Raw genomic sequence first — 27,957 nt, forward strand, 5'->3', positions numbered from 1 at the left:
TGAGTTTCACATAAATTTTATTGTGTTTTGGAGGAAATTGCATACAATCAATCAGGTTACTCCAACAGCAGGTAGTATGTTCCATGTGTGCAGTCTGGTCTTTTTCTTGTCAGCTACTCAGCATAATTCTTAGCAGGATTTTATGTTCTAAAGAATAACTAAAACTATCAGCATCCAAGGGGACATTTCTTCCTATTTGGGTTAATGGCATTTTTTGGAAAATTCCTGACAACCCTGAAATTAGGAAGAGGTATTGTTTGTAAAAATTCAATAATATCTCTGCATAATTTCCTAATAAGAGTATCTGAAAATATTCTCCGTAGACAAAATGTACTGCCAGTGTCAGAGAACATTTTCTTCAACACAGAGCTTTTTATTTGTGGTAATTTTTGTCATACGTCACCATTTAAAATGTTTTTATGAGCAACAACTGAGTGGAAAAATTTTTATTCTGAAAAAAAGATCTGGATTTACAAGAGAAAAGAAATGCTAATGGAGCTGCAATTGCTATAACAAAGTACATATAAAAAACAAACCCTGATGGCTGAAGACTAATCATCTGACAGTGAGGAAAGTAACATTTAAGGAAGGAGCACAGACATTGTGCTTATGAGTGCCAACTTCCATCTTCTGTGTACCTCACCTCACTTCTGTGCCATGGCACCCTGCTCCCAGCCTTGTACCAGCACAAGTTCCCTCTTGTTGCATTGTGTTTCTGGGAGCTAAGATTGTTTTTAGATGAAAACTAATGGGCTGAGTAATGTTTTGGGGATAAATGAGACCCTCCCACCTCTCTGGTTTAAAGCGTGGCAGCACAGGGCACTACCAGCAGAGCAAGGGCACGTGGAGACAGGAAGGAGCAGTTGCAGAAGTGCTATAAATTGGACTGCTGAAGACTTTCTCCAAAGTAATGGCTTACTTTTTACTTTTCTGCAACAATATTTAGCCAATGTTTGTTTTTTTTTCTCTGATATGAATGAAGGTAAATATTTATTTTTCATAGATAGAACTGCACTGAGAAGCAAATATGTTTTTGGGGTGTCCTTTTGCCCACAGCTATCTGCAATTTCCCCTCTAATTAGAACAAGAACTTCCATTCCAAATTACCTTCTTGTCTGTTACACTCCTGGGATATCATCTATACAATTAATTATAGTCAGACCTAGCACTAAAATTAGGAATTGGAAAAAAAAAATCCTATAAAACCAAAACAAATAGTCCATACTTCAATCATTAAAAAACAAAAGGAATCAAGGCTTTCCTTGATTTTGGATAGTCCGTAAATGTCTTGAGATAGTACCTGAAAGAAAATAAGCAAGACAGTGAACCTGCATACATAGAGGGAAACTGCACAGTTTCAATACAGATCAGCTGAGGAACCTTAAACTGCTCCAAGCTGTCTTCCTTTGTTATCTCAGTGTGTTACTCTGCAAAAGGGCAGCTCAGAAACTATTTAAACTAGTTATTTAATTAACTAATAGTAGTGTTAGTTCTAACAGGCCTAAAGTAAAAGTTTTAGGAATTCAGAGCATATCTACTCCAAAGGACCGCAGAGGTTGCAAGGGAAACCTTAGGAAAGACTCACATTTATGAGGCTTTAGCAGGGTGAAAGCAGTGATGCAGCTCATGTCAGGCCAGGGGCACCAGTTGACTGCCTGCCTTATACAAATAAGCCAATACACCTCCTGTACATGGCATTAGATTTCAGTTCTATCCCAAATCCTGGCTCTGGTCCTCCCTGGCATTTTGCAAACTGCTTTCCAAGGGGAAGTAGCAGCATATGGCAAGGAACACTTTGATACCTGTGATGGTGATAAGCACGTGGACCAATGCAGCAAAGAGTGAAAAAGGCAAAGGCGAAGGCTGGTAGGGACCAGGTTGCAATGGCAAAACCAAACCATTCCACAATTTCTCCAAAGTAGTTGGCTCCAGAAACATAGGTGAACAGTCCTCCTGCAGCAACAAACAAAATATCTAATTTTTAAAGTCATCTCCTGCACATGGAAGGTTCTTGCACATAAAGTCAGTAGCAAAATGTGTACCCTTCCTTATTCAGCCCATGGCAGCAACCTAAATGCACTTCCCTGAAGCCAATGGAGTCATGCCAAAGAGGGATCTTGTTTGAAATTCTTGTATAAATACAAGAATCAAGGGGAATTCTGACTCAGATGTTTCCAGCACTTTCACAATCATTTATTTTCATTTGAAAAATAACTTAAGAAAGACCATTATTAGATTTAAATTATAATAATTAGCATTAGTCAATTCTTTTCATTCCCTAAAAATATTTTGCAACTTCACTATCTTTGGGGAATGCAAAATCTGAATATCAGGGTTTTGCAACATTTAAAAAGAGGCTGGTAAATTTTGGAAGTGAGAAACTCTGAGAGAGACATATAACCATCCATAAGCCAGCAGAAGGAGTCAATACCAAGCCCAAGAAATTCTTGAATCCCCATTCATGTTGCTCTACAGAGCTGGACATTTCCTGGAAAGGCAATTCAGCACCTTGCATCCTTGGTGTTATTATTTTCCCCTAAAGTTAACACTTTGAATCCACTTTTTGCACAGTAAGAGGTCCACAACTACTTCTTTGCAACTGCCTTTTGCAAAATTAAAATCCTCTTTCTGTGTCCACTTCAATCTTCTTAGAATTACCAGCCAATTTCCTAAATCTCTCCTCACAGTTCGTGTTACCCAGATACTCTTGCTGCTTTCCTTGAACTGCCTGCAGCCAGCTCGCACCAGTCCCTGCAGCTTGGGGGGCACAGAGTACCTGCTCAAGATCAGCTTCTCTGCCATTATTGTCACTTTCCTGCAAATTCAGTCAGAAAACATTATTTATTCTGCTGCCCTACTTCCTTCAAGGAAGAAGGGATAAGAATATACCTTGGGGAATCTTGTACGTGACTTCCCCGGGTTTCCTCAGCTGGCGCAGCAGGAGATCACTGTGAATGTTGATTCCCATTCCCAGCAGAAATAAGAGGAGGCCTAAGAAAACAACAAGAAATGGATTAGAAAGACAGCTTTGCCTAGATATCCCTATTCAAGCTCATGTGTGAGGTTTGTCTTTGCAGCAGACAGATAGGGGTCATAATGTGAGATGGGTGGATTCTTTTTCAAGCCAAAGATGCACTGCTACCAAGAAGGCTGCAGAACAGGAGAAGCACAGGTGACTGGTGACATCAGAGCACTTTCAGCTGAACTTCCAGGTGACCATAGTCACCATTTATTGAATACTTAAGGGAGGACATAAAGTACCCCATGGCCACCACAGCTGATGACAGCCAGCCACAGCTGTGTACGTGACTGCAGAGTAAGCACTGAGCTATAGATAGATACCAATAGCCTCATTTCACTGCTGAGGAAAGGGGAGCACAGAGACACAAACTTATCCAGCACATCACGGGAGCCAGGGAAGGAACCTACATCTCAGCACCTCTCAGTGAGGCTGCCTGGACAGAGCTATGGGTGAGGAAAGCAGGCACTTGCTGAAGGATGCTGACATTGTCTGGCTAGAGTGATCCATTGACCAGACTCCATTTAACTGAAAAACCAGAGGCATTTGATTGAGGAAGTCTGCAGGTGACATGCCCTTCATTTTGTGACACATTGGACACTGAGAAAACCACCTCTGACGATGGGAAAGCAAGAAAAGAAATAGTGTGTGCACTACAGTGTATAGATAAAAAAATAAATGCTGATAAAACTTCAACATTTCCAGTAGCAACATTAAGTTGGTAAGGGTCTGTAGAGGAAGAATATACTGTTTGTTTTTTTCCTTAATATTTCAAGTACTGCTAATGCTGATTTTCTTTTTTCTTTTTTTTTTTTTTTCAACATTAAGTATATATTTTATTTGTCATGAAAATTAAGTGATATGGTGTTTTCTTTGCTGGATATGAGAGGTCCTACTAAACAATGTCCAGAATTTTTAGTATGTGATGCTATCTGAAAAGACTGGACTTGCATCCATGGTCTGAAGTGGTTCGTTTGTACTTGTAATATCCAAAACGTTTCCTCAGACCTCCGTGTTAACCCTCATTTCTATGTTTACATTTAAAACCACTCTCTGTGCAGTACCAAATCTGTAATGCCATCTAACTACTCTTGTTCAGTTATTCTCTGAGGGTGAAATTCAGCCAGGCTATTAAGTTACAGAATATAAAGGAATCGTATTAACATACAACCAGACTGTGCATGATCTCTCATCTTCCCCTGGGCCTTACATGAGAAGAAAGAGCTCTTTGTCCCTAAAACCTCATTCATGCTGGGGTTTTGCTCTGCTTTTCTCTCTCACTCAGAATAGCTTCATCGAGTGCAAAGCTCCCTGGCAGGGAAAAGAAAGCCCCAGCTTGCGCTCGCACACAGCCACTGCTGGGTGCACATTTCTGGCTGAGCAAGGGCACACCCCCATGCACCTGGGGCCTGAGATTGCATCTCCATGGCCCACAGCAGCAGGAGGCTCTGGAGTGGTGTCAGTAAAACAAGGCTTCTGATTTGAGACTAACACATAGCATGATATACTTTCAAAGGTGGCTGCCTAGCAGAAAAAAAAAAAAAAAAAAAGTTACTGCACATTTACTTGTTTTATCTGGGCCAGCAAGCAGGTCTTATGCTGATTTCCATCACAACAGATTTGACTTGCATGTTCACTGAAGATTAGGACATAATTCAAAATGCTTACAAATTGCTTGGAGATTAGATCTTGGGAATCCTGCAGCTGTAATTACCTGATGTAAATCTGATGTCGGTGCACCAATTGTTTGGGTATTCAGCGCAGTAAATCAGGTAGTACCCCTGGAGGAAGCCATTATAGATACAGAATAACATGCCAAAGAAAAGCAATTGCAGTGGGAAAGGTCTGCCTCTAGTGAAGAAAGGGTAAATAAATGTCCTAAGGTAGATAAGAAAAAAAAGTCAGCACATTGCTCATGATAACATTGTATTTGCAATTTCTCTGCTGTAGGGAGAAAAACTTGAACAAAGCACAAAGTAGAAAATAGGTCAATAAAGAAAAAAAAAATTGAAAAGATCTGCAACAATATAAGATCAGTAATTTATTTGGAATATGAAATCCTACAGATACGCATCTTTTTCTGGGCATTCAGGACTGCACCCAAGGTGGGAAGTTAGAAAGCTCATCCAGATTCACTGATGCTTTGAGAACGTCTCTGTACCTTTCTCTAGGCTCGTTAGTGAAAATGAGGAATTAGTGCCCACAAACTGCATTTTCATTTCAAGACTTGATTTAATGCTCCAGTGGGCCAAGCAAGGATTGGTTGCTGCCGAGGGATATGGGGACGTGATGTTCAGACATTGGTGATGTTTGTGAAGGGCAGCACCAGCTTCGATACTGATTCTCCAAACAAGGATTACTGTGCCATGAGCATCGAGCATTGTGGAGGAGCTTTGTTATGGAGAAGACATTCCTGATCCCTGAGGGCTTGGAGGCAGTGTTGAGACACCTCTGGCTCTCTCACCCCAGCAGTATACAGCCCAAGATGTAATCCACCTTCCCAGCCTCCCCCACTTCACTCAGAAAGAGACCCCCATGCATCTCTAACACACAGCAGCTCTGTCCTGCTCTCCTTGTCCCTGCCTCCCCTCCATGCTTTCAAGCTTTTGTTTAAAATAAGGAGAGCTACAGCCATTAAGTTTAATATACTAAACACCAATATTTCTATGCAGCTACAGTACCTAGGGCTTTCTTAGACAACAGCTGTGGTCACGGTAGCATTAACATCTGTATGGGAAAATAATTGGTGCTTGTATAGTTTCAATTTATACGTATGTTTGCTTCAGGTGGGAGTATCCCCCTTGACACTTCAGGCAATCCATATCATCTTTGTGAGAGTGAAACAAAGAAGCTATGTTCATTTTTAGTAAGTATTTTCTTGCCTGGCCAATTGTGTAAGTAGAAAAATCTACACTCTGAATTTCTTTTCTTTTGCCCTCTTGGGCTTTCGATGGTGCTCATCATACCAGTATATAAGCATTGCTGGTAAGTAATTCACATCCCAAGTTGCAAGTGTCAACTTAAGCAAGCTGAGGCATAAAATCTCATAGTATTATAAATCTAGATTAAATCATACTATGTCTGGAAGCAAGTAATCAGAGTACAAGCAGCAGCATGTTAATGTATTCACTGCTTTCCAAAGCAAGACAGATTTCCAGCAATTAAGGCAGCTGTGATGCAGAAGTGCTAAATATTTTTAAAGAAAGAGAAACGTAAGAGGTATGGAAAATATTCTTCAGATAGTGGTATCACATTTGTCATATTTATTACAGATTGGGAAAGAATGCTCTTTGGAGTAATGCTACCAATAATTACTGATCTTGCCTTTTGGGAATGTGATGCTGGAGTTATGAGTAGGCAAGGCCAGTTTTAGCATTCTGATCTGCTGTTGAAGTCATATTGACAAATTTGACCTGAACAGTTATGAGAAAAAGTGTGAAACTTGCAAATGCAGGCTTGAAGACAGCAAATTGTTTAGAAGAACTCATTTTGTATAAAACCACACAAAATGAGTTTAGGAGGTGAATTTATACAGTAGATTCATTTATACAGATAAGAAACAACACACGGTACTAGAAAATAATTTATTTAGGAGAGCTGAATAGCTGTGACCAGCAGTTGTCCTGATACTAAAAGGAAGTTAGTTTGAATGCAAGGAGATTTCTGTTAAATGTAATTACAGAAAAAACACTGAAGTAAAGAGCTAAGTAGGACTGAGAGAGGGAGGATAATCAGAAATTACAGACAAAGGCAGAGTCTTTAATAAAGAGAAGACAAAGATTTAGAATTAATATTTATTCTTATATTTCAGGGGATAAATTATATTCCATTGAAGAGAGGCAGAAGGTAGCATCTGCTGAGGACAATTCACCACCATTTACTGCATTTTGTTTTGAATGATCTGGCATTGGCTCCTGCCAAGACAGAGTGCTGACCGTGAAGAACCTCTGCTCTAATCCAGCATGATACCTTGAGGGTTTCATAATGTCTCATGACTCATCTAACATTTTATACAAACTGAACATCTCAAAGATGATCAAATCCTTAGAATAGATTAGCAGTTGCTGAACACCAGCACTTATGAGTAAAGCTTGAGAATGGTACTTGCTGTGCCAGGAAGGCTGACACCATGGATAGCAGCACTTGCAGGACAGTCAAAGGAACCAGCAACCGCACTGGACTTGTGGTCACAGAGCTAAAAACAGACTTCAGGTTGAAACCTTGGTGACAGGTCACAAAAGCTTAGTTTCTTACAACTGCCTTTGAATGAAGGGTGGGGGGTTATAGGAAAAATATTAAAAATATCTTCAAAAGCATGAGTATCTGATGGGAAAGGCTAAAAAATAGTGCTTCTGTATCACTGTCAATCATTGAAGAAAAAAAAAGCCATGATGCATTTAACCTTGGACAAATTTAAGGAATCTGAGCTATGTAATACTCAGTTCCAACATTATAAATACCTGAACTAGTCATTGTGACCAGCTAGAACTAGTCAGTAATGCCTCATTGATTGATATAAATTGTCAGCATGCTGTGCATTTAGCAAAGTAAGAAGGTTTGTAGATAAAGCTTAGTCCTCTTCACATTGCATACAGATATTATTAAATGTGCTATATTTAATAAAATATAAGTGTTTGGAAAACAAATTAGGAAAAAGGAAAGGAATAAGGCCTTAAAAAGTGTATTTGGTTTTAATTAGTAGAGAAGAATTGTGTAGGCTTGACTCCAAGGCAAAAATTTTTGCTCTTCTAAATTCACTGTAACAATGGCCAGGTTTCAAAAGTGCTTTGCAATTTTACTCCTCTTGGTTTTCTTCCATTATTTCTGAAAATAATGATGGTTTGGTGCACTATCAAGCTGCCTCAGCAAGTCACAATCCATCAGCAAAATACACTCAGTATACAATTATACCAGCATATTTGTTTCTTAAATGTTTCTATTTTGGTATAAACATCAAACAGGTTTTAAATATTCTTAATTTAAAATCTTATTTTATTTTCATTTACAATTACCCAGCCACTTTTCTTTTTTCCATCTTTGTTTGCATTGTGGAAAGTAAATCAGAATGAGAGCTGAACTAAACAAAGGGAAGAATGGATTGACTGCCCTTAACCAAAGGCAACTGAAACAAAAGCCAGATGAACCAGATATTAATATCTTTCTCACCACCCCTTGTCAAATTTGGCATATTCATCAGAAAGATGGGGATTTTTTTTAAAAGTACTTTTCTCTTTCATAGCCAAAGAAGGTGAAGTGGAGCTAATAGAGCAAAGGGAATATGTCCCCTGTACAGATCTCTGCTGAACTCAGTACCATCCCCTACAAACTCGTAGTTTGTCCTCAGATACTACACAGTCAAGTCAGGGGAGTGCAGAATGTGCAGCCTGATGGACTCCTTGTCTGAGCAGTAATACTTGTAACAGCCTCTGGCTCAGAGTCCTGTGCACCTGTAACAGCAGGGGACAGGACTCATTTCCATATGCAATTCAGGTAACCCTATTTTCATGAAGTAGGTTTGTTGAGTGAAGGAATTGACATAAATAGGATATATTATAGGAAAGGGATGGTAGGAGCAGGCTATGTCCTGTGTCTTGACCTTAGATTTTTTTACAGTCTCACATGTCAACCTTTTAAGTAACTTTGAGTTTCCTGGTTTAGAGGATGTTAAGTGGCTGCAAAACTGAAGAATTATATCAAGGAATAGTTCACAATAGTTTACTATCACACTAGAAAGATCTTTTGAGGGAGGTTCTGCAAAAGATTCTTCTGGTACTACTCAGGAGCTTTTTCATTAATATCATGCCTCTGGGGAAAAAAATATTTGCAATGTTTGTGGCTGACATGGCTTTGAGAGATGCTGAGCACACCAAGAATGAAGACCAGAGTCTAGAATAGTCTTGAAATATTTGTTTGGTAGTTTTAAAACAGTTTATTTAATTGAATAAAGACAATGGCAAATTACTACACTTAGTTAAGACCAAATATAAAAGACAAGCTGAAAAAAGGGCTGGACAGGAGAGGGCATGCTGGTAGGTGGCAAACTGAGCATATGACAGTGAGGTCAGGCTATTGTGAAAAAGAAATGTTAAAATGTGTTGTAGGAATGGGCATGTTATTGAAGACACCTGAGGTAATCGTTCCCCTTTGCATGGCACTAGGAACTCCATTTAAGTGGGAACTTAAGTGATACTCTGTCCAGCTCTCTATAAAAGACAAAGTGGAAGCAGCCCAAGGACAAACAGCTGTGGTCTAGGAAGTGTGATGTGAGGAAAGACTGAAGGACTCAAGGCTCTTTGAAAGAACTAATATAAAACCAGTGGAAGACATCATAACAATCTGCAAATGTATAAAAAGCTCCTGCAAAGAAGAAAGGAGTCAAACATTTTCCTTGTCTACTGGGAACACAGTAAGAAGCAACAGGCCTGAACAGGTGTATAGAAAATGCAGCTTAGATATTAAGGAAAGACTATGAAGCATTGGAACATACTAGGAAACTCAATAAGCAGCAATTGTTAAGGACAGAGTAGACAAATGTCCATCAGGAATGAGAAGAAAATTTGAGGACTGTATGTGGCCAGGAACTGCCTGGGAATGGGAACATAGTGCTATTTTAGTCAGAGAGAGGCTCTGATGGATTCAGCAACAGGCCAGCTTGTTGCTTTTATAAAGGGCAACGGGCGACCTGGTTCTAGGGGCAGCACGGCAGTCTGGCCTCTCCAGACCGCTCGGGCTATCGACAAAGACGCTGACACCAGTATGGTGGACGATTGAAAAGCTTTTATTATCTCATCTCATGGGTTTAAATAGTCTTGGGGGTCTTTGCTACGTCAGAGGGGGGTTGAGGGGTCTCCAGGGTTAGTCGGGAGTGGAAAGTTACCAGAGCAGGTGTGGTCACATGCTCCTGGGGTTAATGGATAGCGTGGGGCAGGGAGAGGGGGAAGGGTCTCTCTCTTTCCGTCACATCCCGTGGTCTTCCGTTCGCCTGTCCCTTATCTACCACATCTCCCCTCCCCTTATCATATATAAAATGTGGTAGTCGTAGATATAGGCACTGGAGTGAGGTACAAATTTGTGACTTGTTAAGGGAAGGGTGGTTTGGTAAACTTGAGTAATTTTTTCAAGGCAGGTCTTGAAGGCTTTAGCAACTGACTGTGTTCGCAGTTTTTGGTTTATAGCATTTGTTGGTGGCTTATGAACAGAATGTTTGCCCTTTCCAGACGGGCTTGAATAAATGAGACTAGTTTGTTCAGCAGGCATGGTCCTATGGTAATAGCTAAAAGCAGTATTGCCAGTGGACCTACTAGGGCGGAAATTAAAGTGGTGAGCTAGGGTGATTGATTGAACTAGGATTCAAACCAGCTCTGTTGGGTTTCCCTGTCTCTCTTTCTCTGAGCCAGTCTGTCTCGGAGTTCTGCCATGGAGTCTTTAACGACTCCCGTATGATCTGCGTAGAAGCAGCACTCCTCTTTCAGGGCTGCACACAGTCCTCTTTGCTGCATGAAGAAAAGGTCCAGTCCCCGCCTATTTTGTAAGACCACTTCTGAAAGCGAAGAGACTGATTTCTCTAGATAGGAGATGGATTTTTCGATGTTCTGCAGGTCCTCGTTGATGGTCATTTGCAGCTGAGAGAGTCCGTGCTGCTGGGTTGTGATGGCTGAGACACCCGTGGCTGTGCCAGCTGCTCCCAGGCCAAGCAACATTGCGATGGTTATACCTGTGATGATTTCCCTTTTGTGGAGTCTGTTAGGTTTCTCGAGAAGATGGTATATCTCTTCGTCTGAGTGATATAGGACCCTGGGGACAATCAGAACTTGAACACAGAAATCGGTAGAGTCATTAAATTTGGCAAGGAACACACAAGGACTCACTCCGGACCTTTGGCAAACCCACATCCCAGACGCAGATGGGATCACCCACTTGTTAGTTTTTCTGTTGGGTTTGACAACTTTAGTGCAGAAGTTGCCTTTCTGCTTTGCTAAGGTTGCATTTCTAAAACATCTGCCCTGTCCTGTGATTTGACTCAGGGTGATTCTTCTGCGGGGAGTGTCCCATCTGCACTGGTGGGGGGCACTGGCTGTGGAGTAACTGAAAGGGGTGTCTAAAGCGATGCCTTCGTAGAAAAGAGGTTTAACATCATAGCAAAACTAATAGGGGTTAGTCAGGTTTGATTTGGTTTCATTTAGGGTTAGTAAGGTAGCTTTTAAGCAGGTTGGCTATGTGGAACACGAAGGATGGGGTGTCTGCTGTGGTGATCTCTTTGAACACCTTGTCACTTGAAAGATGTTGCATGATTCACTTAAATGGCTGATGAGGGTAGTGGCCTGGGTCAGCTTGCTCCCCGGCCACAAGCCTCTAACAGCAAAAATGCATAAAGACACTGTGCCTGTCTGGGTCTCACCGCTGTGGGACTCTCAGGTGTTGTCTGGCGGTTTGGTGGTCTGTCGTCTCTCTCTGGAGCAGGGGTGTGTGTGTTACGGGGATGGTTCACAAGCGTGTCTTGCAAACAAGACTCACAGCTTCTCATTAGTTTTGTTTTGAGGGTCAGGTTTGATTGGCAGCAGTGGGTGTGCAGCAGTGGCTCTCATTATAAATTTGTAATCTTGACTCCTAACATAGTAAGGATGTCTCTTCTTATTAGGGGTGGGGAGTTTTGGAAGATGTAGGGGTGGACTGCTACTGTCCGTTCTGGCCCTTTCTTTGTATGCAGCGTTATAGCTACTAATTGGGTGCTTTTCCAAGCTCGGGACAGCCCTCCCACCCCGTTCACTGGAGGGACCTCCTTGTATTGCCAGTGTCGGGGCCATAGGGCTTGGGGCAGGATTGTGCAGTCTGCTCCTGTGTCTGCCCAAAACTGAAGCCCTATTACGTGGGGGTCCTGACTGCCATAGAGGTGGCATGTCCCCCAAACCTTCGGGGGTTCTTTCCCTATTTTCAGGGCTAGGGCCACCCAGGGGTCCCGACCTGGGGCGCCCCCTGCTGACCCTGCGGCACAGGCGCTGCTTGCGGTGGCGGTGGGTACAAAGGCGCCGCAGGCTGTGTTGTGAGACTCGCTGGCAGGGGTATGAAGTTGGCTGCTTCCTGTGGGAGTATGGGGTACGAGGGCTCCCCGCCCCATTGGGGGTTGGCATGGATGGGCCGCCTCATATTTGCAGCGGGAGGAGGTTGAGTGCGGCCTGCAGGTCCCCTCCCTTTCCCGTTTCCCTGGAGCCGGGACCTGCATTCCCTAGCGAGATGCCCCTTCCTCCCGCAACCCCAACAGGATCCCCGTGGGCGTGTTTGAGGCGGAGGCGCTGCGGCGGGCCGCCGTGCCGGCTGGGGGCAGCTCACCGCGACGTGACCCGCCTCACCGCACTTGAAACACGCCATGGCATTGGTCAGGGTGTGGACAGCTGCCTGAATGGGTGTCAGGTGCTCTTCCTTCACTACATGTCTGATCATGTCAGCCAGGCTAGCTCCGGCTGGCAGGGAGTGTAAGATATCCTTGGTAATGGAGTTGCACTGCTGGCGCAGGCAGTCAGCTACTACGGGGCCCTTTGCCTCTGCCGGCAGGGTGGAGGAGTCTATGGCTGCCTGCAGGCGATCCACAAACTGCGTGAAGCTTTCGCTCTCTGCCTGCCTCACGGTGGACTACGGCGCTGGCTTGGCCACGACTTGAGAGGCTGCGCGGATAGCCTCTCTGGCAGCCTGAGTGGTCGCCCTGACCTCCTCAGCTTGCATCTGTGCAGCTTGTTGTTGTGGCGTGATCATATCATCATGCTTTCCTATCAGTCTGGATAAGCTCGATCTGTGTAGTGGCTGCCTCGCGCCAGATGCTTGGGCTAACTGCTTCTTACAATTATCTTCTCATTCCTGTCTGAACACAATCATTCCCGCACTATCAAGTATTATGCGCCCTATTCGTTCGATATCAAAGGGAAGCAAGTCATCGTTGCTAAAAAGACCATCGATTAATGTGGAGACTATGGCTGAATTGATCCCTTTTTCTGCGATGGCTTTGACAATTGACTGTACGTCCTTTGGGTTTATCGGGGTATATACCCTTTGTTGGTTCCCCTCCGGACCGGCGAGCCTCACTGGGAAAGCTTGTATGGCAGCCGCTGGGGACCAATCAGCACAGGCTATTTTTATTTTCCCCCAGTCGGTAAACTGGGCTGGTTCGTATTGTAGTTGTTTCTCGGTGCGGCTTAGAACTCTACTCGATTTTGTTTTAAACTGTGCTGGTTCCATTTCTTCCGTTTAGGAGTCATAGCCGGCTTCCGTCAGCTCTTCCGAGCTGGCGGAGCTGCTGCTGGTCTCCGAACCGGAAGTCGAGTGCCAGCGTATTTCCGGGGCTCGGTGCCTTTTTGTTCGGCTCCAAGCTCGCTCCTCCCTGCGGGGGTGGGGCTGCTCCCGCCCCCCCGGCTCACCGCGCCTCCCGCGGGGGGTGGTTTCTCCCTTATATGGTGGCAGCTTCAGGCGCGGCCGCCGATTGGCTCCGCGCTCCTTGCCACTCTCCGCCTCTTTCTCCCGCGCACGCGCATTCCCGAAATCGCGCACTCCCCGGGTTTTCGCGCCGGGACCGCCCGCGCCCCGCCCCTCCCCTCGGGGATCGGCGCCATTTTCAAGAGGGTAGGGAGGCGGCATGGCCAGGGCGTTTTCTCGAGCCGCGGTTTCTGCGTCTCTGGCTTCTTTCGCCAGCCCTTGCCAAAAACGTTCCGCGCCCCGCTGCACTTCTAACAACGGATCGCGGACCGGCGGCGCCGGCGGGGCGGGCAGGGAAGCCGCGATTTTTCGGGGAATTTCTGCGGCAGGGATTGGGCTCTGATCCGGGGAAGGGGGTGTCGCGCCGAGACCCCCGGGTCCCCACCGCCGGGCAGATTGCTCTCAGGGGCAGTCTGCGTTCCCGCTCCCACCCCGAGCTTGGGAGTAACTAATAAACAGGTACGCGCCGCGCTCCATGTCTCCTGCTCTTCTATTGCTTGGCGCAGGGCTTTCTCTACCTTGCCCCATGCCTTAAGGTTTTTGCCACTGCCTGCGGATTTTGTGTCCTCGGCTAGCGCGGCAGTGCCTTTTTCCCATATTTCTGGATGTAACACATCCACAGGGCGCTCAATCGCCCCAAGCTCAAGCAGCCTCGCTATGGCAAGATAAAAATCCTTGAGCTTACACCCAATACCCCACTGGTTATGAATAGCACTTACGACCCTTGCTATAGCGTCCATGACGATTGCGGGTCCCGGGACGTCTCCCTGCACCAAGATACGGTCTGACCGCTCCGGCCGCTGCTCCTGTCCAGGCGTCTCCCGACAGCCGGGTGATTTTTTCCCTTTTTTCTCCCGGGTTTCGGCACCAGTATGTTGCTTTTATAAAGGGCAACGGGCGACCTGGTTCTAGGGGCAGCACGGCGGTCTGGCCTCTCCAGACCGCTCAGGCTATCGACAAAGACGCTGACACCAGTATGGTGGACGATCGAAAAGCCTTTATTATCTCATCTCGTGGGTTTAAATAGTCTTGGGGGTCTTTGCTACGTCAGAGGGGGGTTGAGGGGTCTCCAGGGTTAGTCGGGAGTGGAAAGTTACCAGAGCAGGTGTGGTCACATGCTCCTGGGGTTAATGGATAGCGTGGGGCAAGGAAAGGGGGAAAGGTCTCTCTCTTTCCGTCACATCCCGTAGTCTTCCGTTCGCCTGTCCCTTATCTACCACACCAGCTATCACAGTTGAAACCCTAATTAAATTTGGTCCAGATTTGTACTTTCATGGGGATTAGAGGACAGGATGACTTGTATGGGGATTAAAGTTCAACTTGACTAGATGGATTGTGGTGATGACAAATCTGTAGATCTCACAGTGCTTCATGATTATCTCTACTACTTGATAGTATCTAAAGGGCAACAGTATTTAGAGGTTATGAGAATATTTGTTGTTTTATGTAAGCAATAGTGTGTCAAAGCCTTAGCCAGCCAAAGGTATCTTCCTCTTTCCTTCTTCAGAAATAACTAATTGATGTTTATGAAAATAGATCACTTTGTTCCCATTGCTAAACTGTGGGAATCTGCCAAAGTGTGAAATACATGCCAGAGTAACTTTATCAGACACTATGCTGTGCACTTCAAAAAGTTCTCTGCTCCACTGGAGCAGAGTTCTAAGAGTTCACATAGGTTGAGATCATGAGCAGAACAGAAGGATGCGTACATAAAAACTGGCACAAAATGCACAGTACTGTGCTCTTATGACTGCACTTATCAGATAAAGTGTCATTATTTTCCATAAATTGCCCATGTGCGCCTGAGAAATGACCAAAGGAAGACAGACAATTGGTAATCTATCCTTCTTCAACATTAAATCTTGGTCAGATTATATTCAGCCGACATACTCAACCTCTATGACCTCATGGCACTTGGGGCAGTACATACACATAGAGAGGAAGAAAATTTGATGTGGCCAGGTCAGATCCTGAGTTTGTGCTTACATTAAAATAATCAGAGGACTTAGAAGCCTCTTTTTTTTTTCCTAAGGCAAAACTGCTATGGGCTGATTCTGAGTCACAGTCATCTCTGTTTCCTTGCAAAGTATGTCAAAAGATTTCCTAACACTGAAAGCTGCTGAGTGAATCACTCAGCACAGTGTCAGCATCATCTCCTGATACCTGGATATTGCCTTCTCACATCATGACCTTTTCCTTCCCATTTCTTCTCATTCCTGCCCCACTACTGCCCCAGCTGTTGTTAACAACTCTCCTGCTGGTCCCTTCCTGTGCTCTTTCAGCTGACATTTCTGTCTCTTCCCACCTTGTAGCCTTGAGGGTAAACCTCACAGTGATTTTTATTTCTCTGCATTCAAGACATGTTGTATTTTTTTCTAATCCATGTTCCAGAACTCTAGCTAGGAGACCACTTCTTCCCTGTTGATTATCCTAGCAGCCAGAAAAGCCTTGCTCTATCCTTGCAGTGCCAGCCTAGAGCATACTTGGCTAGATTGCAGGCTTGTGTGCTGTGGTCCTGCTTACAGCCTGAGATGAACCAGAGGAGCAAACTCTAAAAATGTTAGCTGATGACCTTTATATTTGAACAGATACAAACCCACTTCTCAGACAACTCCGCCAAGTTTCAATTGCTTTCCCTAGGAAGAGTCAGAGACATTTCTCACTTTAGTAACCTTAATCTGGGCTAAGTTTTAAAATGCCTTAATAGTTCTGGTTTGTTTAAAAAAAAAAAAAGTTCTAAAAAGAAGCAAATGGGCAAAAAAACCTCAATGACATAATGCAAGTACTTTTCTTCCTCTCTTTAATTTCTCAGCATTTCTTCCTCTCCTGTTCTCAGGAGCAGCAGAAGTTTAATAGATGTCTATGCATTGTCCTACCCCAGATGTGTGACAGGAGTCACTGGAAGGTTTGCTTAGGACCACACTGTCTGGAGGTGTTTGCATGTGCATCTCTAGCAGGAGACCATACTAATGTGACTGTACTTTTTGGGTAGCACAGCTGACTTATTCAGAGCTCTCTGTAACCTTCCTGCCCACGCTGAATGATGGCATCACTACCTAGATCAAGGAGCTTTGGCTCTGCAGGAAAGTCACCCAGCCCATCTTTACCAGTGCATCAAAGAGCTGCAGGTCATCACCCTGCCTCAGGATCTGCTTCAGCAGAGTCTTGCCTGGGAACTAATCTGTTCCTTAGCATCTCCCCTAGGCAAACCCTCTTTCTCTAGCAGACAACACAGCTCTTTGAAGACAACCTTGATAAGGTGGCATTTTCCAGAGCAATTTCTGGGAGGCAGTCTCCCAGCATGGCAGGTGTTGGATTAAGTTGGTGAACTCTAGCACTGTTTTAAGGAAAATGGTATCTCATACCTGGCTAAAGCTGATGGTGGATGTTGCTACTCTATTATATGTTTATAAAGGGTAGTTAGTAAGGAGGAAATAAAACCCAGCTTCCTTCAAACAGGGCCCTTTTTCATTGTTGTTGTAGGTCACATTTGGATACACCTTCTCAGGAATGATGAAAATTTCTTCCCATCCTTAGGTCTTAATACAGTAGCAACTGGTGTTTCAAAAGTTCACAGCTAGGCAGAATTTAGCTGGTTCTTAAAATAAATTTGGACCTACAGAAAAATTTACTATTTTTTCTTCTTATGAGTTGCCTTTTCCCATTTCCCTACATGGAACATTTTAACTCAGTTTTAATTGGGGGTTTTTTGTTGGGTTTTATACCGAAATAATCCCATTACTATCTATTGTTGTAACAATGAGATGTTGCAAAAATAATTAGAATGTCAGCTGAGTGGTCAGCAACGAGTAAAACAGGTCTTACATTTAAATGGGTGTAGATGTACATGAATTTAATTATTTGACCAAATTCAGTAAGGATCACCCTACTGATCAATTCACCTGCCACATTTAAATCAATTTGTGGACAAAGAAGAACACTTGTGAGATGTATAAATTAGGAATTAACTCTTAATTTAACTTTGAAAGTAGTTCTTTATCATAACCCTTCTTGACCAAAATTAATTTTGAAGGAGATACCAATAATATAACTTACACCAAGGGAAATATGCAATCTCTGCGATGGATGCTGATTTATAATCATACTACTAGGAGGTTATTTCACTATTTTATTTTTCTTAATGGAGTTCCATAAAACTGGCGAATTACCTAATTATACAGGCTTTTGAGCACACAAAGGGGCTATTAAAGTGTGTCCTTTTGTTAAACAATATTTGTTGGCTTAGTGTGAAAATCCTACCTCCTCTTTAATGACTGCCTCTACTATGATAAGAAATAAAAAAAAAAAATTAGATTTGTGGATCTTGAAGGGGCAAGATCCATCACAAATTTCCCACTGGGCATATGGAATGGACCTTAACACTTTTCTCTTTATTTTTATTTCCTACTTAAAAGAGTAGCCCAAATAAGGGAATACTGCAGACATCTCATGATTAAAACAAATAATTTTCTTCTTTGGTAAAAACATTGCTATTTTCAAGTAAAAACATTTACAGAAACTCCTGTATATAATTTAATTTTTTTTTCCTGTCTCTGTTTTAGTATAACCCTTTATAACTCTGCTTTTCTGATATCAGTGCTGGGAATGTGGTGATGCAAATCTAGAACTTTACCAGATCCTTGCCAATCTTATCAAAGCCTGGTGAGGTTTGGAGCTCAGATTGTGTCATGGTTTGACACGGGAAGAGAATTTTTTTTTTAGAAAGAAGAGGTTCACCAGTCAAGAGTCAGGTTTAGATACTGACACTTGGGGTAACCAATTAAAAATAAACACGCCTCTGAGAACACAGAGGGGTTAAAAGCGGAATTCCCAGGAGGACTCGTTCTTCTTTAGTTCCAATCACCGCATAGTACAGACCTCTCCCCTGCCCAGCCTGGGCTGGGTGGGGGAGGGGAGCCATGCGGCCTGTGGAGGTAGGCCCAAAGGTAGAGGGGCTGCAACCAGACCTAGCCCCCTGCAAATAAAAGAGTAGAAAAATCTAGGATGTCTCCGCTCCCCCCAGAGTCTCTCTATCTCCCAGAAGAGAAAAAGAGACAGAGACTCAGTAGTTTTATCAGCAGTTCGCCGCAAAGAAAGAGAAGAGCGGGGGAGCCGCAAGGTGCCCAGCCGGGCTGTGGGAGCTAGAGCCTAAGCAGCGAGCCATCCTTAGGAGTTGAAACTTTTAACCCTTCCTGAGAAATGAAGGCTTTATAAAATATTACTCCTCCTGAATTTGAAAAAAAGAGAGACAGCTTAAAACCTCAAATATTTAGAAAAAAAAGTTGGGGGGCAGATGATAGAGTAGCTTTTTAGCTAAACTCTGCTTGTTTACCATAAACTAAACCACTCTTTCTTTTCAAGAAGAACTACATTTTAAAGAAATGCATTAATAAACCAAAAAACCTTCTGCAGCAACTACCAGTTTTAAAGTAAACAAAAAAAGAGCTGAAGAGAGTGTGAAGATGCCCTCCATCTTCAAAAAGAAGAGAAAGCAATCTCTGTCTTTTAAACCCTCAGCCCCAAGGAAAAATAAGGAAGACTCTAGTCCCGAATTATAATACTAAACTGTTATTCCTAGTAGTCCTTAACAAAGCATCCTTAAAGGGGCCCTATAAGCAGTCTCTGTCCATGCCCAGTAGTGAGAGCACTGTAACATAGAGAAAAAAATGTCACACTAGCCCGGTGTGTCTGGGCAGTGCCACGTATAACATTAAAAACACAAAAAGTAGCAGTTGTGTTTCCTGGGGGTCTATAGTTGCAAGAAAAACTCCTCTCTTCCCCAATAGACTCAGTATTAATTATATTGAAAAGTAAAAACTTGATTAAAGATCCAAATAAGTCTCGCTAAAGTTTAGTAAAGTTAAGTAAAAGAAAAAAAAATGTTTTAAAAAGTTTTCATTTCAAATTTTGTGTGTTTTTTTCCTTTCCTTTCTTTTCCTTTTATAGTAATAGTAATAGTAGTATAATAAAGCTTTTTCTTTTGTTATTAAATTTAGCCTGCTTTGCTCTGTTCTTAATCACATTTCACAACATTTAGTTAATAAATTGTATTTTCATGGGGCGCTGGCATTGTACCAGCGTCAAACCATAACAGATTGTTACTGTCCTATCAGGATTTAAGCTCACAGGGGAGCAAGTGCTTTAAATTCCTCGGTGGGCTCAAGCCTCACACAGGTGAGATCAGAGCAATCTTCCTGTGCCTTGGTGATGTCCTGGTCGCTGGGACTCAGGTGTCTGCCCTGGAAATGCAGTTTGGATATTTCGTTGCAGAGCATGTGGGCTGACGCCCACTGAGTCATTTTGTAATTAACAGCAACAGTGAAGTCTCAGGGCAGGCATGAATACTCCTTTAGTGCATTTAAAGCTGCCTGGTAATAAAACAGCACAAGTGAATTGCATTTGAGGCATGAATTAACATGCCTAAGAGGCATGTTGTCTTGAAAAGTGAAAAAATATAAAAGTCTTAAGTTATCTCTGCAGAAAATCTTCCAGACCAAGAGACAAAAGGAAAAATCACATGGGTACAATTTGGGTTGGACAAAACCAATAGGTTTCTGTAGTGTTAGCCCACTTTCCATTGGAAAGGGAGTGTATAGATAGGATTCTTTGTGCAAATTGTTAGGAAGGCAATCAGATACTATTCTGTTTTGACAACAGAATTAGAAAGGTATTTCATAATACTAGAGAAGACTGCAAGGAAGCCAACTCCACAACAGCACTGGGTACATGAGCATTTTACAATTCTGAGGAAAAGCATATGAAGAGATGCTTTTGTTGGCTATTAATACATTAATTTGAGGAACCTGGAAAAAACCAGCAATGAATCCAGTATTTTCATGGAAGAGAAGAGATTATATATTAGCATTACTGTAATGCACTGGGATGCTTGGGGAGCAAGGAATACATAGAAGAGACAGAGCAAATGGCCAGTCTCTGTTAGGGATATTGCTGACAGATCTAGAATTACTGCCGAGGCCAAACAGCAGGAGAGAGGATGCAAATGTGCTACTGTGTAGCTGGTGAAGGCCAAATGGAATCTGGTCAGGGTCTATTCCAAAGCATCAAGATGAAGGAAAAGAGTACAGGATTTGTTGCTTGTCAAATACCTGCAGATTGTGTATTGGCAGATTAATTACAGAGGTTTCAAGTGGCTAATTATAGAAATGTCTTTAGTTATTGACACTTAATAATGGTAACTTTCTAAGACCAAAGGATAAAATAACTATTTCTGTGGGGGACAAAATAATCTCTGGATTAGATCTATTGGACCTGGTGGTTATTATCTGGTGCAGTAATAGTCAGTACTAGCAAGGAGAGTACCGTTTAAATATATAAATATCTTTCGAACTTAATCTAATTTCTGTTTATCCACTTCATGTTTCAAAAAGCACAACGAAAACTCTGTATGGACTAATATGGAATACCTCTAAAAATTATGAGCAAATTAATTTATAAACAACTTATTCATTTGGAGCCTCCATACTTCAGCATTTCTCTGGAGGCTTGAGCTGCCTTTCTTACTGATGACAAGTAGGTATTCCTACTTGAAAAAAGGACCAGTCCAGATGTGTCCATCTGTGTGGACCAACCATCATGTGACCAACCAGGCAGTACAGGCAGGCACTGCATTCTGCAGAGCCAAGGGAGAGCAAGAGCCTTTTTTTTTCTCCTCCCAGCTTAGTTCCAGAGAGAGGGAAACTGGCCAAAAGAAGTGTTAAAAACTTATGTGAGGATGCAGTTTTCAAAAGCTCCTCATTTCTCATTCTCTTGCCACAAAATTCTGCATTTCCTGATCTCTTTAGAAATATAGCAATTTGTAGAAAATCAATTACAGATGCACCAAATGGGTCACCTCCAATCAGAGGATTCTGGGGATCCAGCTGCATCTCAAAGAGCAGCCTTACTTAATGTCTCTCAGATTCACTTCAGTGCACTTCAGAAATGAAAACAGCAGTTTGGTTTGTTAATGTATTAACAGAATAAAATAGAAAACAAAGATTTGACTTGATTGAAAACAAAGTTGCAAGAGAAGAAAATAAATAAGTAAATGTAATTCTAGGTGGTCTTTGAAACTGAAATGTCTCTTTAAATTGCTTGTGCCCCAGCTATTAAGGGCAGCACAGAAGGGGCAGATGCATCACTCTGTCTTTTACACCTCTGCCTTCAGGATTATCTTTCTAAATCAGTGGGACAAGGCCTTCCCTGCTGCCATTGCACATGGTGGTGTCTCCTCTGCTCCCTCACCATTCTGTCTTCCTCACTGGCAAGAGAAATGCAGCATTAAGATTTATATGGGATTGAATTGCAAATGTTTCCTCTCATTGCCGTGTGTTATGTTTCCCACCTTTATTGTTTGAAGCTGGACTGCAAAATGGAAATGCAGCAAATGGGTTTCTCCTCACCACCTGAGGTCTTCCACTGGTATTCCCAGCACAGCCCCTCCAGCAGGAAAGGGGTACTATATATTATACATTATAAACTATGTTTCAAAGTAAAATACTTTGTAAGTCATTTATCACAAGAAGTGTTCCTGTACGAACATCTTATGCCACTCATCATTTTCAGCTCATGACCAGCTTTCCACAGAGATTGCATATACAGATGGCAGACTTGACAGCCACTTCTTTTCTCACTTTCTTCTTCCTTTTCTCTGCCTTCCCCCCCCCCCCCCATCACTTTTGGAGGCCTCTGCAACCACAGAACCTACCCTATGAAAGTGAAGGTGCTATAAGCTTACTGAAAACAGACATAAAAACTCAGATTTACATTTTTTTCAGATTCCAAATAATTCCAATTTTAAGAATGACATCTTTAGCACCAGAGAGCATTTGAATTTGATGAAACTCAGGCCATGCTGTATTAATAAAGTGCACGTTGAGACACAAAAAGCTGGCTAACTAAGGAGAGCAGCCAAAGAGGCCAGGGCTGGGATTCCTCTCTTCCTTCTCCTCCCCTCAGCAGCAGCAGCAGTCTGCCTTCATCCCTTCCTGAAAACCACAAAGAGAGAGGCTGCTGCCTAGTGGTGGCAGATAAAGGCAGAAAGCGTTCTGCTGCCACGGATGGAGGAGAGGTCTTCTGGCTCCATCCACCTCCCTCTTGAATCCACTCAGACAGAAATCCAGAATCCACTCTGTTCTGGGCAGCACTAGGGGAGGGCTGGCTCTCTGGCCAGCAGTCAATAGCCAGGTGACCATCTCCTTTCTCTGTCAGGAGTGGGCTGGATGGGGCACAGCACCTGCCAGAAGTGACTCACAGGACTCCAGCAGGCAAGCAGAGAGGTCCTCTGAAGTCCTTGTCAATGAGGCACCAGCAGCGTTAACCTAGTTTCCAGAACAGTATTAGGGTGGTCCCTTCAACACTCCAGCATATTCCTCAAGAGCCTGACAATAAATACAAAATTACCACTGATTAAGCTGGCTCATGGCACGAGTTCTAGACAAGCAGCGAATACAAATGTGGGCAGGACAGCATTTCTAAGCAGTGTGCCCATATAAAAAATTTATTTTAAAATTAAGGAAATAGAGTGATATAAATGAAAACCACTCCTAAGAAGTGATAGATTGTAACCTTGGTTACAATCCAGGTTACACAAGCTCCAGAGTGTTCTAAGTAGCCTGGAAAGATAGGATGTGCCTCTATGACTCCAAACAGAAAAGCACTCTTCCAATCTGTAAACATCAGAGTAGGATGGGGGAACAGGAGAGTAATGTTCTCGCTAGGTATGCTACTACAGCTCTGGCACTCTATTATATATCACACACTGATGTCTTCATTTTAAAATGGATACAGAAGAAAAGGAGAGGGAGAAAAAAGCCACAGAAATTATCTGAGGACTGAGAGGGGAAACAAAAGTGTTGCATTGAAGATCGGCTGTGGCTCAGTGATATTATAAATCTAGTTTACGATACTTCAGTTCAAATAAAAAAATATTGTAGTTATTTGACAACATATCCAAAAGCAGGACAAGTTAACTATGGTGGCTTAAATGTGTTCCTAAATTTATGAAAAGGTAATTTTATCCTGACCAACTTCATGTTGGATGAAGTATCATGTGTCTGCACTATAACACTGTGTCAGATCGGGTAATGTCTGTTCCCCTATATCTGGCATAAATCCACCACAAGCCTATAAATTCAGCATAAATACCACATCATGTGTGGCAATTAATGCACCAGAAATATGATCATGTCCTCCTATATCATCTGGATCAAACTGATACTGACAGAGAACTTGACAGCTCTGTAACAAGCAAATTAAAACATGATCCTGTACTGTGTAAGTGATATCATGGTAAGAGAATACTGAAGGACACTAGGGAGGGTTTTAAATTAGCACAGGGTGGATAGAAGGAGCAAGACCCACTAGGAGAAAAATCAAGACCACTTAAATTTAAGCAAGACATTTTAAACATGTTTAAGAAAGGGTAAAAGAATTCAGAAGATAACACTACCAAAGAAAACACCTTGGTAAACATCCATAATTTAAAAAATGATGGATTTTTCATTTTCAGGAGTCTTCAGGTCAAGACTTGAAGTCACACTGAAATATGTGCTTCAGTCTAAAAGAAGCTACTGGGGCAACACAGCTGGCTAGAACATAAAGGAAGGTAAAATAGCTAATCACAGCAGTCTTTTGAAAGCCTGTGTTTCTCCATTATGGACTATAATGTCCTTCTGAGCACACCTCTAATGAAAACTTCCCTTCCTCATGTATGTTTGCTAGAGTAGATGAGACAAGATTAGGAATTATAAAAGCTCCCCTGTGGAGAGAAAGAAGTCACTAAATTATGCAACAATGTACAAAGAAACAGCTTCATACAAGGACAGAGGAACGCTTAAGATACCAGATGATCAGTAGTAAAAGTAGGAGTGGATGAACAAAAATACCTTCATAATTAAGAGTGGAATACCTTTATTCATTTCAAAATTTTAAAGTCAGAAATGCAGTAGGCTACACCCATTAGGTAAATGGAATTTTATTGTTGATTGATTTGATGCTTTACTCATTATTGTTGCAGTGAAGTTTAACCACAGAAGTATTTTAAACTGTTGTTAGATTATTCCAAGTAAAGATAATAAAATGAAAAAAAAAAAAAAAACAAACCAAAAATTTAAACTAGATCCTGACTGTTATGTCAAATTACTGAACCTCTTTTCAAACACTGTATGGCAATGGAATGTTCTAATGCAGTGTCACCAATGCCCCTTGGCAATATAATTTATTCAGCATCATTTTATAGGCAAACAGACATAATATGAAAGTGCACATAATATGTAAGTGCACTTCTTTCCACCCTTTTTTCATCTCTGCAATAAGACAGCTTGCCCATCAGCACTGTCGCCAGGATGTGGTGGCACCCAGCATGGAACAGGGAAGCCTAATTTCCCATGAGGTACTACCTAGAAAATCCAGGAGCTCCAGGTGGGCTTAGACTGGAACTGATTCTGGATGACAAAACCTGGGAATGCCCAGTGGTCAGGGATGTCTCCTCCATTGCTGTTGTCTTCCTCCAAGAACTGAGTAAAACCCATTCTTTTAGTTAAAGGCTTAATCCACATTACAGTTATTGTGTCGCTTACTGGTTGCTAAGAATTTGACCCAGCCTTCAGAGGGTCCAAGGACTAAAAAGTCTAGGTAGCAAAAAAGTCTGGAAAAGAAGAAAGCTTCAGAAATTCTTTTTAACTGTAAGATATGCTACAGTCTAAAAAATTCTCTGTAACAACAAATTATCCTGCCTGCTAGAAATTGTAGATAACAATTATCTGTGCTGATTGTTAAAACTTTCATGTTATCAAGAAGGCTCTAATCATAAACCATGTGCCCATAGGTCATTCCACCAAGGATCCCTCAAAGAACCTGCCTGTATTATAGTATTGTCAGGCAAAACCCAGAAAAACATCTATTTTGTGATTTTGCTGCTCTTTTACATAACAGCAGAGTATTACTATTTAATACAACATTTCAAATATTAATTGATTCAGCAGAATGTCAGAATGGCTTGTGTGAGAAGGGACTGCAACCTGTGAGAATAATATTAGAGTAACATGCTGTATTAGAAAGAAAAGTTTTATACAGGCTTGGTTGAAGTGAGGGCTTTTACTTTTACAGGAGAACAAGTATATTCCAGCAACAGAAAAGAAGATCCCCGAACTGTCTGGGAAATAAAACATATGAAAACACAGCGGCTCTGCATAAGTTCAGCAGTAAATTTGGGAAAGAAGCCACAGAGTCAATAGATGTGTGCATACTGGTAGGGTAACATTCCTTTCAGCTGTCTAGCAGTGTTCGTTGATAGTTGTGTTTCTCAAACAATCAGAAGTTCTTGATAACAGAATGCATTAAACTAAATTCTGTATAACTACATATAATCAATACATCCAGTTTTCTGGAAGCCAAATATGTTATGGGTTTGTCCTTCAGCTGACTCCTGCAGTAAAGACAATGGGAGTGATAACAAATACATGTCTAAAATAGTGCTACCACCATAAACCATTATGTGTTTTAAATTTCTCCAGAACAGCCTTGAGTTTCTATCCCTAAACTATCTGTAGAGATACTGGATTTTCAATATATTGATTTTGGCTGAGTAGCAAATAATAATTGCTGGCCAAATATTACAGGAATGTTTTCTACTTCTATGAAGCAAACTATAAAAGCAGATATAGGAATAGTGGTGGAAAATGGCAAATCAAGTCAAGGTTTTTCCTCAGAAGTTACATTGCTCTTTACTACATAATGGCACAACATTTTCATATGCGCTTGCCACTTGTGAATAAAAGCCATTTTTTCCCATAAACAGATAACCGAAATTCAACTTTCTCATGAAAGAACTCCACAGAAAATGGAAGTGGAACAGAAGATGGATTCTGGTGATATTCTCCAGAACCAAGTCTCACTGACTGCAAAACTGGGTGACAGCTGTAGAGCTATGTCTCTTCAAAGTTATCACCAACACAAGATACAAACTCTACTATTTATTGAGCTCCTGATCAGTAAACACAGAATTAATTAGAGTTACAGCATTCGTTGACTCTGAGAAGATCAGGTTTCTAAAAAGAAAATATATGAAAAGAAAAAAAAAACCCAACATAAATTGGTACTTCGGTAGTGGAGCGGGAATGACGAATCGAGCACAAAGAAGCAACTTGGGCGCCGCGGCACCGCCCGGCCGCAGCGCCGTGCTCGCCCCGCGCGGGGGGCAGAGCCCTGCGCTCCCGGCGCTCCGTGAATTTGCTCCCGGCCATCCTCGCGCGTTCCCACGGCTCTGCGTTCGGCGGCCGCCGCTGCTCCCGGCGCCGCACACGCGGCGCTTCTCCTGCCCGCAACAAGCGCTTCCTATGTACCTTTACAAAATACTTGGATGAGTTTTATTCAAAGCTTTGCTTTAACTTAGCGAAACCTTCTTTTTTTTTTCTTTCTTTTTTCTTTTTTTTTTCTTTTTTTTTTTCTTTTTTTTTTTTTTCCCTCTCCTTAAGAGAACAATTCAAAGCATCCATCCTCTCCCCGGCTTCAAGCACCCGAGCACCACCTGCTCCTTCCCCCGGCGGCCGGACCGGGGCAGAGATGCCCACCCGGCCGGTCCCTACGCTTCGAGCGGAGTCCGGGGCGCGGATGGCCAGCCGGACTCGGGACGGAGCGATGCTGCCAGCCGGGACCTGCCCCGGCCGCGCCGCCCGCCCGGCTCCGGTCGCGCCCGTTCCCGCATCTTCCCTTGCTTTGGTTTCCCGAGCCGTGCCCGGCGGCGGTACCTGTAGAAGTAGTGCCAGCAGAAGAGGCAGCAGAGGAGGCGGCAGCCGAGCGGCTCGAGGCGGGGCGGGCTGCGCAGCGCCAGAAGCAGCGCGGGCACCAGGAAGGAGGGCAGCTCCTGCAGGAACCAGGCGCAGCGCGCCGGCAGCCGGCCCCGCGGCGGGCACGGCCGCTCCTCGTGCTTCCCGTAGCGGGATGGCACCCGCAGGTGCAGCGAGAGCTGCAGCAGCGCCAGCGCGCCCAACAGCGAGCTCAGCGCCAGCACCAGCCCGGGGAGGCACTGCATGCTCGGGGGCGGGCGGGGGCAAGCAGCCCTCGGCCAGCGCCGGCCCCGGCCTTATTAGAGCCGCGGCCGTCACCCCGCCCCGCCGCGCTGCCTCCCGGCGCCCGGGCTCGTCACAGGGCGCAGCCCCTCATGCCGGAGCGGGCGAGGCGCCCCGACCCTCCCGGGAGGGGAGCTGACCCTCTCCGTCCCTCCCTCCCGCCCCATCTAGAGAGGAGCTGTCCCCCTCCATCCTTCTCTCCTGCCCCGCCCGGAGCGGAGCTGACCCCCTCTATCTCCGCCATCCATCCCGCCCGGAGGGTAGCAATTCCCTGTCCCTCCGTCTCTCTCTCTCGCCCCTTCCCACCCGTCCCCCCGCGCTGCCGGGGTCCGCGCCGGCCCCTCCAGCCGCCGGTCCGGGAGGGAGGGAGGGCCGGGGCGGCGAGGCGGCGCGGTCGGCGCGGAGCGG

The 27,957-nt window shown here is 43.5% G+C and overlaps 1 protein-coding gene across 3 annotated transcripts; it reads right to left on the minus strand.

The window, feature by feature from the left end:
* On the minus strand, nucleotides 1-27,957 carry SRD5A2 (steroid 5 alpha-reductase 2). 3 transcript variants are annotated; one of them, XM_002189086.5, is made up of 5 exons: nucleotides 27,229-27,696; nucleotides 4,734-4,897; nucleotides 2,890-2,991; nucleotides 1,803-1,953; nucleotides 1-1,300 (listed from the first exon to the last, which is right to left on the minus strand). In XM_002189086.5, the coding sequence occupies exons 1-5, from the start codon at nucleotides 27,510-27,512 to the stop codon at nucleotides 1,234-1,236; spliced, it is 768 nt and encodes a 255-aa protein (XP_002189122.1). In that variant the 5' UTR covers nucleotides 27,513-27,696; the 3' UTR covers nucleotides 1-1,233. The 3 variants fall into 3 exon arrangements, with proteins under 3 accessions (XP_002189122.1, XP_072783281.1, XP_041571194.1); XM_072927180.1 differs by having other exon boundaries at nucleotides 4,734-4,800; nucleotides 27,229-27,627; XM_041715260.2 differs by lacking the exons at nucleotides 1-1,300; nucleotides 1,803-1,953; nucleotides 2,890-2,991; nucleotides 4,734-4,897 and adding an exon at nucleotides 15,255-26,823 and having other exon boundaries at nucleotides 27,229-27,957.

This window comes from Taeniopygia guttata, chromosome 3 (assembly GCF_048771995.1).
Source record: "Taeniopygia guttata chromosome 3, bTaeGut7.mat, whole genome shotgun sequence".
NCBI classification, from domain to species: Eukaryota; Metazoa; Chordata; class Aves; order Passeriformes; family Estrildidae; genus Taeniopygia; species Taeniopygia guttata.

Bases quoted from the DNA above. Each gene is read 5' to 3' on its own strand.
- SRD5A2 (XM_002189086.5), bottom strand. From the start codon at position 27,512: ATGCAGTGCCTCCCCGGGCTGGTGCTGGCGCTGAGCTCGCTGTTGGGC. The intron at 4,898-27,228 runs GTACCGCCGCCG...TATCTACCTTAG, and splicing joins TGCTGGCACTACTTCTACAG to GACATTTATTTACCCTTTCT. The intron at 1,954-2,889 runs GTATATTCTTAT...TTGTTGCTGCAG, and splicing joins CACGTACAAGATTCCCCAAG to GAGGACTGTTCACCTATGTT.